This window comes from Salvelinus fontinalis, chromosome 11 (assembly GCF_029448725.1).
Source record: "Salvelinus fontinalis isolate EN_2023a chromosome 11, ASM2944872v1, whole genome shotgun sequence".
NCBI classification, from domain to species: domain Eukaryota; kingdom Metazoa; phylum Chordata; class Actinopteri; order Salmoniformes; family Salmonidae; genus Salvelinus; species Salvelinus fontinalis.
The window spans coordinates 49,481,920-49,495,059 of record NC_074675.1 but is presented as its reverse complement, the minus strand read 5'-3'; the positions used below and the strand labels follow the sequence as shown (position 1 = coordinate 49,495,059).

The 13,140-nt window shown below is 41.5% G+C and overlaps 1 protein-coding gene across 2 annotated transcripts in view; it reads right to left on the bottom strand.

The window, feature by feature from the left end:
* stim2b (stromal interaction molecule 2b) overlaps positions 1–13,140 on the bottom strand; it is a 108,307-nt gene that overhangs the window by 47,536 nt on the left and 47,631 nt on the right. For both annotated transcript variants that reach the window (XM_055938980.1, XM_055938981.1), the window contains exon 2: positions 5,158–5,288. In XM_055938980.1, the coding sequence (XP_055794955.1) occupies positions 5,158–5,288 (131 nt within the window). The remainder of the gene's footprint in view (positions 1–5,157; positions 5,289–13,140) is intronic.

The following is a 13,140-nucleotide window of genomic DNA, read 5'->3' as shown; positions in this document are numbered from 1 at the left end:
CCCCTGTCCCTCTGTGACAAGGTTACTGTCAACCCCGTTACATCATCACTGAGTGAGGTTGTGTGTTTGAGTGCGTGCGTGCGTGTGTGTGTGTGCGTGTGCGTGTAAGAGAAGTAGAGGGGAAACGCTGGTGTCCCTCCCACATTACGGGCCAAGATGTGTGTGGCAGGGGGTGAGGACATCCCTAAAGTGGCCCCCTTTCCCCAACCCTTGTATCCTCAACCCCGTCACCGCCAACCCCGTCACCGTCAACACCGTCACCGTAAAAACCGTCACGGTCAACACCGTCACCGTTAACACGTACTTCACCAATTTTCTAACAAACTCTCAAAAAGGCATTTAAGTCATTGGGAAAAATGTATATACACTGAGTAAACCAAACATTAGGAACACCTTCCTTTTGCCCTCAGAACAGCCTCAATGCGTCGGGGCATGGACTCTACAAGGTGTCGAAAGCGTTCCACAGGGATGCTGGTCCATGTTGACTTCAATGCTTCCCACAGTTGTGTCAAGTTGGCTGGATGTCCTGTAGCTGGTGGACCATTCTTGATGCACACTGGAAACTGTTGAGAGTGACAAAACCAGCAGCATTGCAGTTCTTGACACAAACTGGTGTGCCTGGCACCTACTACCATACCCTGTTCCAAGGCCCTTCAATCTTGTGTCTATTCACCATCTGAATGGCACACATACACAATCCATGTGTCAAGGATTAAAAAAACCTTTAACTTCTTATGGCTGCAGGGGCAGTATTGAGTAACTTGGATGGAAGGTGCCCATTTCAAACGGCCTCGTACTCAATTCTTGCTCGTACAATATGCATATTATTATTACTATTGGATAGAAAACACTCTCAAGTTTCTAAAACCGTTTGAATTATATCTGTGAGTAAAACAGAACTCATTTTGCAGCAAACTTCCTGTCAGAAAGTGAAAAATCTCAAATCGAGGCTCTGTTCCAGGGCCTACCTAATCTTTTGCTTGAAATCTATTAGTATACATGCACTTCATACGCCTTTCACTCGATGTCAATAGGCTGTGAGAGGTGAAATGGAGTCTCTAGCTATTTCTATGGTCAAAAGAGAGCGCTTGGAATGACAGGACCCCAATTTCCTTTGTTCAGGAAGACGCGGAAAGGACTTCCGGATTGGCTTCTGAAAAGCTGTTGTTATAGACGGCTAATAGCTCCGGCTTTGATTTTATTTGATAAATGTGACAATATCATCGTAAAGTATGTTTTTTCAATATAGTTTAACCTGTTATGGCTGCAAGGGGCAGTATTGAGTAGCCTGATAAAATGTGTCCATTTCAAACGTCGTACTCAATTCTTGCTCGTACAATATGCATATTATTATTACTATTGGATTGAAAACACTCTCTAGTTTCTAAAACCGTTTGCATTATTTCTCTAGTTTCTCTCTAGTTTCTAAAACCGTTTGAATTATTTCTCTGAGTGAAACAGAACTCATTCTGCAGCACTTTTCCTGACCCGGAAGTTCAAAGTCTGAAATCGATGCTCTCTTCCTCTTCCTGCCTATAAATGGGCACAAGAGCTATTAGTATACATACACGTCATACACTTTCGTCTGGGTGTCAAAAAGGCTGTGAGAGAAGAAAGGAGGTGATTATCTCGATCTGGGATGGAATAAATCCTCTTGGAATGACGTGTACCCCATTTCCAGTACTCTGAAGAACGCGATTTGGACAGTGGGGTTGCCTTTTGTTTTGCTGGCGTTATAGGCGAATATTATTTCCGGCTTTGATTTTATTTGATACATGTCACCATATCATCGTAAAGTATGTTTTTTCAATATAGTTTCATCAGATTATTGAAATTTTTAGGGAGTTTTGCCGTGTTCCGTTCTCTTCCGTTTGTTTACATGGAGAGATCCGTGCAACCCGGCTAGCGCGCTTGCTAAATGGAGAGAGAAAGTTGCCATTCTGAATCCAAACAACGACTCATCTGGACAAAGGACACCTTGTTCAACATTCTCATGAAAGATCAGCAAAAGTAAGACCCATTTTAAGATGTTGTTTCATATATCTGTCGTAGTCGCCGGCGCCCAAGTGTTTCTGGCTATTGTGCTAAGCTAATATAACGCTACATTTTGTTTTCGCTGTAAACACTTAATAAATCGGAAATATTGGCTGGAATCACAAGATGCCTGTCTTTCATTTACTGTACACTATGTATTTTTCAGAAATGTTTTATGATGAGTAATTAGGTATTTGACGTTGGTGTCTAAATATTATGGCTGCTTTCGGTGCAAATTCTGAATGTAGCTGCAATGTAAACTATGAGTTATACCTGAAATATGCACATTTTTCGAACAAAACATATGCTATACAATAAATATGTTATCAGACTGTCATCTGATGAGGTTGTGTCTTGGTTAGTGGCTATTTATATCTTTATTTGGCCGAATTTGTGATAGCTACTGATGGAGTCAAAAACTGATGGAGTAATAAAAGTGGAGTCTTTTGCTAACGTGGTTAGCTAATAGATTTACATATTTTGTCTTCCCTGTAAAACATTTTAAAAATCGGACATGTTGGCTGGATTCACGAGATGTGTACCTTTCCTATGCTATAATTGGACTTGTTAATGTGTGAAAGTTAAATATTTAAAAAATATATATTTTGAATTTCGCACCCTGCACTTGAAGTGGCTGTTGTCATAAATGTACCGACGTCGGGCTTGCACGCCAAACAGGTTAATCAGATTATTTAAATTTTTTCGGGAGTTTTGGCGTGTTCCGTTCTCTGAGTTTGTTGACGATGGAGAGCTTCGCGCCACTTGGCAAGTTTTGCTTGCTAAATCGAGAGGGGAAAAAGGCCGTTCTAAAATCAAACAACGATTGTTCTGGACGAAGGACCTCTTGTACAACATTCTAATGGAAGATCATCAAAAGTAGGACCCATTTATGATGTTATTGATGTTATTTCATATATCTGTCGAACATGTGTACTATTAGTTTGCGCCCAGATTTTGGGCGCTCTCTCGCCATAACGTAAGCTGCATGTCGTAATGAAGTTATTTTTAGAATTCTAACACGGTGATTGCATTAAGAACTAAGCTATCTTTAATTTGCTGTCCAACATGTATTTTTTAGTAAAGTCTATGAATAGTTATTGATTAGAATAGGTGAGTGTCAGAAATATATCCGGACATTCTGGGAAAAAGATGCTAAGTTTTCCCAATGTATAACCACGGATTTCAACTCTAAATATGCACATTTTCGAACAAACCATATATGTATTGTGTAATATGATGTTATAGGACTGTCATCTGATGAAGTTTGAGAAGGTTAGTGAAAAAATGTATATCTTTTGATGGTTTATTCGATATCGCTAACGTGCCTAACGAATCAATGCTGTTGTGTGGTTGGCTATTGTAGTACGCTAATATAATGCTATATTGTGTTTTTGCTGTAAAACACTTAAAGAATCGGAAATATTGGCTGGATTCACAAGATGTTTGTCTTTAATTTGCTGTACACCATGTATTTTTCATAAATGTTTTATTCTGAGTATTTAGGTATTTCAATTTGGTCTCTAATTGTTCTAGCTGCTTCGGTGCTATTTCCGATTGTAGCTGCAATGTAAAACTATGAATTATACCTCAAATATGCAAATTTTTCAAACAAAACATAGATTTATTGTATAACTTGTTATAAGACTGTCATCTGATGAAGTTGTTTCTTGGTTAGTTTGGTTGGTTCTTGGTTAGTTAGGTTGGTTTTGTGCAAGCTACTTGTGCTGTGAAAAATGTCTGTGATTTTTTGTATTTGGTGGTGAGCTAACATAAATATACGTGGTGTTTTCGCTGTAAAACATTTTAAAAATCGGACATGTTGGCTGGATTCACAAGATGTGTATCTTTAATTTGCTGTATTGGACTTGTTAATGTGTGAAAGTTAAATATTTCTAAAAAATATCTTTTGAATTTCGCACCCTGCACTTGGACGGGCTGTTGTCATATTGAGCCCGACACCGGCCTGCAGCCATAAAAGGTTAACCTGTCTCCTCCCCTTCATCTAACATCAATAAGGGATCATAGCTTTCACCTGGATTCACCTGGTCAGTCTATGTCACGGAAAGAGCCGGTGTTCTTAATGTTTTGTACACTCAGTGTATAAATTGGGTGAATTTTCTAAGACGCTTAGGCTCCTAACACAGCATGAACAGAAAAGAGCAGACCATGTCACATGTAGGCCTGAGTGTGTCAATCCAATCTCCCTGGGAATAGTCACACATTCCAGGGTCAAGTTTCGCTTGGGGTACAGATGTAGGATCAAATTCCCCTCCCCAAATCCTAACCTTAACCATGAGCGGAGAAAATGGGAAAAAATAAAAAAAATCACCCAAGATCAGCATCTAGGTGCAACTTCACCCTACACCTAGTCGTACACCACTGGGGATCTCTAGTGACACTACAACCGTCCTCTTAAGGGCTGATCTGAGGACAGCTCATGTCTTGGCAGAATGGGCAGCTCTTTGCTTCCTTGCACTCCAGAAGAGCCATCAAATCCTACTGGGGCCATAAACATGGGCTTTTACGCAGCTTCTCTTTACCCTTAAAGTCGCAGGGCAATACCTTGCTCCGTCATCCCACATGGGCACACAAACACAAATGTGTAAGCACACACACACAATGTGTTTTTTTATTCAACTAAGAGGGCACTAAGAGGGTATAGGTCAGACCAGGTCATGGTGGTCTTACTGTCAATCACATTGAGAAAGGCCTATCATATTATAATTATCTCTCCCTCTCTTATCTCCACTATCTATCCACTAGCTTCCTAAGCTGATAATGGCTTGCAAACATTATTCCATTGGTTTATGGCGTTGTTTATGAGGCTGTAAGGCTTTAAGGCCAAGTTCAGGTCAACCGTTAAAGCCACAAAGCATTCCTACCTTAATGCATACTCAAAACAATATCATAAAAAATAAATAACTTGGAAAACAGAAATGACCAGGGAACAATGACGACTTGATAACACCAGTGACTTGGTAACAGAGATGACCAAATTACACACATGATTTGTAACAGAAATAAGCAGGTCACATACATGACTTGATAACACCAATGACTTGGTATCACAAATGATCAGCGAATGTCACATACATAGACTAATCCAGTTTTAGTATTACTCACCTCTACACTCTCGTTGACCTCGATTCCCCCGTCATTGTCGTCATCCAGCTGTTTGTGAATGACCCGGAGGGCCTCCAGGCTGAAACGGTCTGCGTCACCCATGCATGGAGGCATCACTGTCAGACAGGGGTCTGGAGAGAGAGTTCAAAGATCAAATGTTAAAGGTCATACTCAGGTTAAAGGTCGCAGGCGTCAAGTCTTGTGTATTAAGTAAGGGATAATCAACGCGGGACTATGCGTAAAATAATGAATGACGTGGAAGAGGTGGAACTCACCTTCCACAGAGTTATATTATTTTCCAGAGAATGCATAGAGCCTCTATTTGATTATCCCTATTATACCATGGTTATATTTTAACACATTTTCTGCCAAAAATGCGTTCATTTGGCACTAGAAATGTGTTCAACATCCACTGAAGTAGCTAGCGAGTTGACTAGATAGATACAGTAGTTGCCTTGATAACCAAACACAGACTTGCTCGTTTAGCTAACCAAACCATCAGTCCTAGCTTGCTATTAGGAAAATCTAACTCAACAATGCCAAATTTGACTTTCGCTTTCAAAAGCAGCTCAAATATAGAACATGTAAGAATTTACTATAGCCATTGAATTTGACCGTGCAGATAAACCGTGCGCTGTAAGGAAATAATGAACGCTCTAGAATGCCCTTCAAGCCAATCAGAAATGAGAATTCCATAATGCCATGGTATAATCACATCTATAAACATTCATTTGGCAAGACGTTGACAGATGTTCACAATTCACGTCCAGACAGATTTACATAATTTATTATTTACATAATGTATTCTGTACATATTTCTTTGACATGATCTGTTTTTAAAAACACAGGTGCTTTGCAAATAGGATGGGTGAATATTGCTGGACCACAAGGTCACGTCACTCCAAGTCACAAAGAACTGAACGTCTCAAAAATGGAGTGTCTGTAATTTTCAAACTTCATTCTAGAGATTGTATTGAAGAGATTTAACAGCATCAGAGAACAAAACTGTGTCATTGGATTTCAGCATGGGCACTATTGTACCCTGTCAAAAACATCCCGTCTGAGATACCCTCTTCCAGCAATGTTTCCATTTTACACTCTGGGATGATATTCCACTCACATCCCAAGAGGCCACATTGTTTTCATTTGTGCTCTAGAGAATCCTACAGCAAATGAGTCCAACAGTACAGCCTACAATGCCTTGCAATCTCCCTTGGCGTTTTTCCTATTTTGTTGCATTACAACCTGTCATTGAAATCGATTTTTTATTTGGATTTCATGTAATGGACATACACAAAGTAGTCCAAATTGGTGAAGTGAAATAAAAACTTGTTTCAAAATATTCAAAAAAATGTCAAACTGAAAAGTGGTGTGTGCATATGTATTCACCCCGTTTGCTATGAAGCCCCTAAATAAGATCTGGTGCAACCAATTACCTTCAGAAGTCACATAATTAGTTAAATAAAGTCCACCTGTGTGCAATCTTAGTGTCACATGATCTCATTATATACACACACATCTGTTCTGAAAGGCCCCAGAGTCTGCAACAGCACTAAGCAAGCGGCACCATGAAGACCGAGGAGGTCAGGAACAAAGTTGTGGAGAAGTACAGATCAGGGTTGGGTAATAAAAAAATATCTGAAACTTTGAACATTCCACGGAGCACTATTAAATCAATTATAAATAAATTGAAAGAATATGGCACCACAACAAACCTGACAAGAGAGGGCTGCCCACCAACACTCGCGGACCAGACAATGAGGGCGGAAACTAATCAGAGAGGAAACAAAGAGACCAAAGATAACTCTGAAGGAGCTGCAAAGCTCCACAGCGGATATTGGAGTATCTGTCCATAGGACCACTTTAAGCCGTACACCCCACACAGAGCTGGGCTTTACGGAAAAGTGGCCAGAAAAAAAGCCATTGCTTAAAGAACAAAAAAAGCAAACACGTTTGGTGTTCGTCAAAAGACATGTGGGAGACTCCCCAAACATATGGAAGAAGATACTCTGGTCAGATGAGACAAAAGTTGAGATTTTTGGCCATCAAGGAAAATGCTATGTCTGGAGGCAAACCCAACACCTCTCATCACCCCGAGAACACCATGTTTTTCATCTGCAGGGACTGGGAAACTGGTCAGATTGAAGGAATGATGGATGGTGTTAAATACAGGGATATTATTGAGGGAAACCTGTTTCAGTCTTCCAGAGATTTGAGACTGGGACAGAGGTTCACCTTCCAGCAGGACAATGACCCTAAGCATACTGCTAAAGCAACACTTGAGTGGTTTAAGGGGAAACATTTAAATGTATTGGAACAGCCTAGTCAAAGCCCAGACCTCAATCCAATTGATAATCTGTGGTATGACTTAAAGATTACTGTACACCAGCGGAACCCATCCAACTTGAAGGAGCTGGAGCAGTTTTGCCTTGAAGAATGGGCAAAAATCCCAGTGGCTAGATGTGCCAAGCTTATAGAGACATACCCCAAGAGACTTGCAGCTGTAATTGCTGCAAAAGGTGGCTCTACAAAGTATTGATTTGGGGGGTGAATAGTTAAGCACACTCAAGTTCAGTTATGTTTATCTTATTTCTTGTTTGTTTCACAAGAAAAAGTATTTTGCATCTTCAAAGTGGTAGGCATGTTGTGTAAATCAAATGATACAACCCCCCCCCCCCCCCCAAAAAAAAAAATGTTTTGCAATTTTAATTGCAGGTTGTAAGGCAACAAAATAGGAAAAATGCCAAGGGGGGTGAATACTTTCGCAAGCCACTGTATCCTTTTCAAAAGGACAGTGTGATCTAGGCCTGCGCCAAACTGTCTGAGCGAGTGCCACACACATTATCTATCCAGTCCAAAAGAACACATACACACTCACAAAAGCATACCTACGTATTCACTATAACCACACAAAAGTGCACACACACACTGTGAGCAGACACATGCACAGCTGACAACCTACACACAGCTGATAATGTAGTGCAGGGGTGTCAAACTCATTCCACGGAGGGCCTTGTGTCTGCAGGTTTTTGGTCTTTCCTTTCAATAAAGCCCTAGACAACCAGGTGTGGGGAGTTCCTAACTAATTAGTGATGTTAATTCATCAATCAAGTACAAGGGTGGAGCGAAAACCCGCAGACACTCGGCCCTCCGTGGAATGAGTTTGACACCTGTGATGTAGTGTATACTGCACATGGACCAGTCATTACTCTAAACCAGACTATGTTAGTCAGGACAGACAGGCTAGTGAGTGCAGAGTGTCAAACCAGCTGGGATCTATAGAATAAGACTCTCTTTAAACAATATTCCACTGCATACAATGAGTAAGGCATTATCTGTTGAACAATACACAATAACACAGAAACGTAAACACTGCATCAACATGTCAAGTGTTGGTCCCATGTTTCATGAGCTGAAATAAAAGATCCCAGAAATATTTAATACGCACAAAAAGCATTTTTCTCTAAAAATGTGTTAAAATCAGACTTCCACACCCGGCTTCTTCACAAGCCACCTGGACAGCTAATGAAACTGTGGGTTTTGCACAACCAAAATAATTTCAGCACAAACTATAAACCGTCTCAGGGAAGCTCATCTGCGAGCTCGTTGTCCTCACCAGGGTCTTGACTTGACTAAAGGTTGGCATCGTTATCAATTTCAGTGAAATGTTGATCTTCGATGGCCACTGGCACGCTGGAGAAGTGTGCTCTTCATGGATGAATTGCATTTTATCGGTGGCAATTTGAATGCACAGAGATACCGTGACGAGATCCTGAGGCCCGTTGTCATGCCATTTATCCGCCTCCAGTTTCAGCATGATAATGCCGGGCCCCATGTCGCCAGGATCTGTACACAATTCCTGGAAGCTGAAAATGTCCCTGTTCTTCCGTGGCCTTTATACTCACCAGACATGTCTCCCATTGAGCAGGTTTGGGATGCTCTGGATCAATGTCTACAACAGCTTGTTCCAGTTCCTGCCAAAATCCAGCAACTTTGCACAGCCATTGAAGAGGAGTGGGACAACATTCCCCAGGCCACAATCAACAGCCTGATCAACTCTATGCGAAGGAGTTGTGTCGTGCTGCATGAGTCAAATGGTGGTCACACCAGATACTGACTGGTGTTCTGATCCACTCCCCTACGTAACATTTTTTTTTTAAAGGTATCTTTGACCAGATGAAAATCTGTATTCCCAGTCATGTGAAATCCATAGAACAGGGCTTAATTCATTTCAATTGACTGATTTCCTTGTATGAACTGTAACGCAGTAAAATCTTTGAAATTGTTGCATATTGCATTTACATTTTTGTTCAGTGTAGAATTCTTGATTAATTCTCAGCTAAGATCCTTCTCATCTATGAATTGTATTCTGAATGTTCATCAGTCTGGCTTTAGGACCAGGTCATAGCATCATCTCTGCTGCGTCCCTATGTTATAAATGATGTAGTTAACTGTATGGATAAAAGGCAACATGGTGCTTGCCCTCTTCATAGACTTGTCGAAGGACTTCGATACTGTTGATCACTCATTGCTAATTCAGAGGATTTCTTCAATTGGCCTAGACCAGGGTGCATGCAACTGGTTTAGAAACTACTTGACAGATCGAACTCAATGCATGTCTACGGATGGTGTTAAATCAAGTTTTCTGAATATAACAAAAGGTGTCCCACAGGGGTCAGTTCTGGGTCCAGTACTTTTTACTGTATACATTAACAATATTGGCTTTTCTGTCAATAACATTAACCTGAACCTGTATGTGGATGATACTGTTGTGTATTCCAGTCTGCTTTCATTGTTTTACAGAAAACCTTTGACCTTAAATTAGTATTGAATTCGGGTAAAACAAAGTAGATGTTTTCTTGAGCACACAAAAAATATTCTAATGATTTAAGCATATGTACCTTGGATGGTACCCACATTGATCATGTCCATGCTTACAAATATCTGGGCATTTCCACTGTATATCTTTAGTTTCTTTGTTCCATACATCGTGTGCAATTTTGAGTTCCCTACAAATGGTGTCTTTCGGCAGTTCAGAGTGTTGATTGAGGACCTCTTTGCTGAGGAATGTGATTGTTTTTTTTGTATTGTCTGTTTTGTTTGTGTGTATTTCTCCAATGTGTAATTTGTTGGTAATTTTAAGATGCAGGACTCCTTGTGACTCCCTGTTAAATTAAAGGTAAAATGGGGCCACTCGAGTGGCGCAGCGGTCTAAGGCTCCAGGTTCACACCCGGCTGTGAGTCCCATAAGACGACGCACAATTGACCCATCGTCGTCCGAGTTAGGGGAGGATTTGGCCCAGAGGGGGGGGGGGGGGCTTTACTTGGCCCATCACGGCCTAGCGACTCCTGCAGGCTGACACGGTCGCCAGTTGAACGGTGTTTCCTCGACACACTGGTGCGGCTGGATTCCGGGTTAAGCGGGCGGGTGTGTTGAAGACACATGACTCCACCGTCATCTCTCCCGAGCCCGTTGGGGGGTTGCAGCGATGAGACAAGACGTATAAAGGTAAAATAAAATGCATACCATTAGTAACATATTGCTTAGGTTAGAAAGTTCAAGTTCAAAGTAAGTGTAGACTGCGTAGGCAGAGTAAGATGTTTTTAATGTAGGATCTGTTTACTGAAACAAGACTTGACACGTTAGCTGGCAATTGCCAAGCAGCAACGCAGTAGCTAACGGAGACTTTTGATTGGACCACAGCCCAGGCTAGGTTCAGGTAAGAGGACACTGGGTAAGAAACACATGTTACTTGGCAAAACTATTGTCAAGGGTGCGTGATTGGACGATAACACTTAACTGGAAAAAATATATAGAAAATATGTTCAGTAAATCATTGACATTATAACCAAAGTAATGCAGCTAAATAATGAAAAGCAACTTGTCATGAAGACAAAACTTTTTTTGAGGGAGGCTTAGCATATCTAAATGATGTTTACAAAGGTCATATAATCCATTTGCTTAGCAGGCGCCCTCCGTCACAGAAATGTACATATTTACATAGCATCTATTTGGCTACCTGGTGATATCTTAAGCACGACTTCCAGCTAAGTGCATTCCGTATTGGATCAGTGTGACAACAACCATTGGTCGGGTCTCAAGTCCAACTCACTCACCACGTCTTACAGAACATCCGTTCTACAAAGACATGTCATGTTGTCCACCCGACGAAAGAGATGGTGATGAAGGCTCATGTTTTATCGCTGTACAGAAGACAGAAACCCTGTAGACCTTGTACAGTAATACTACTAATTTGTTTAAGTTGAGCCCAATTTGAGAAAAGTGTTTTCAGTTATTATCAAAAGTCTTGGAAAATAACAATGGAACTTGGGTAGGCCACCTGCTGCAATTCAGGCAAACAAAACTCACCTTCCCATTCACTTCCTCTCAGATGTCATATTCTCAGTGTGTGTGTGTGTGTGTGTCACATCATTCTCAGTGCGCGAGTGTATGTATGTGTGTGACGTGTTGACCCTACAATGACCCATGTGACAGGAAGTGAAGTGATCCGTGGTGACACTGTGTTCCGGGGGACTCATGCTGAATAAAAACACCCGTCAGAATACGACCCAAAAGGGGTCCAATTTGAGCTAAAAATAGTCCCTGGAAACCAGTTGGCTTATCTTGTAAAACCTCAACAATGGAACGTCTCCCTCTCGCTCGCTCTCTCTCTCACACACGCAAACAAACTCACAACATGAAGGAAACAGCTCGTTTCAGAGCGAATGTGTACTGTAGTCCTGTCACTGTTACAACTACAGCAGATCTACTGCCAATAGGAAACTATGCTAAACATCTGCAGTAAAATGGCCCATCTGAAGAAAGACGTCCTGAATGGAAACATCTGAATCTGTTAAGTATTGCTGACAGAGCAGATACAACTTGTTCTGGTGCCGTTTGTAAAAAGGTGTGAAACACCGAGTAAAATGTGAAAGTGTATGTGGGTTTGACCGAGGACACATCTGTTTGTGGGTTTATGAGGACGCGTTGTGTATCAAGACAACGTCCTGTGTGTGGCGGTCGTCTGGTTGTACGCCGTCTCTGGCTTCACAGGGGAAATCGATAAACTCAGCGCTCGCAGGGTCACAAAGCATTCTGGGTGAGTGGGCGGCAAGATGAAAGGACATAAAGGAAGAAGTCTATTTCGAGATGACATAAACGAGATGTTTTCCATTCATGTGAGATGTGTTGGTTGCTTGTTTTGCTGTCCCTGGTGTTATCTTGTTGTCTTCTAACTGATACAGTGTACCGGTTCTCCTTACCTTAACGACAATATCAATTGTTGAAGTTATCAACATGACACTAATTCCCCACCCCATGTATATAAATAAACCACCAAAACAGAGAGAACAGCTATAGTCAGCACATCACAATACACCTCTTTATTACAAGGTGATAGAACAGCAATGTCAAAGAGCTGAAGCAGAGAGAAGCAGTAGTAACCACCACTTCTACTCAGACAGCTAATACCAGAGTTACTAACTGGGACGAGCTAATAGATAAAGCATTGTAATTCTCATTCTGTAGTTGTCCTTAGGCACAGATCACTCGCTTACACACACACACACACACACACACTAACAACACACGCATGCACACAGACACCGGGGATGCTGGGTCCCTATGAGCAGGGGAACTGGATCTGCGTGTGGTTGTGGGTTCCTGTGGATGGTGTAGATTATGTGGTAGTCAGAGGAGAGAAAAGAGGTCAAAGGCCATATGCTGACACAGACAAATATTACCTGACATGCAACGCTAGGGACATCCTACCTGTCAGGTCACACACAGTCTCATGTAACCTTTAAAACATCCCCGCCACCCTAAAATGCCATGAGTCTACCCAGCCTCAGCAGACACATGGGTCCATTTTATTGATACCAAAAGAGACAGCCTTTCCCACCAGGACTTTTCCAACGTACCCTGGCCAAAGATGGCACTATTCACCAGAAATTCCTGTGGCTTCATTCATTGGCTAGCTAGCA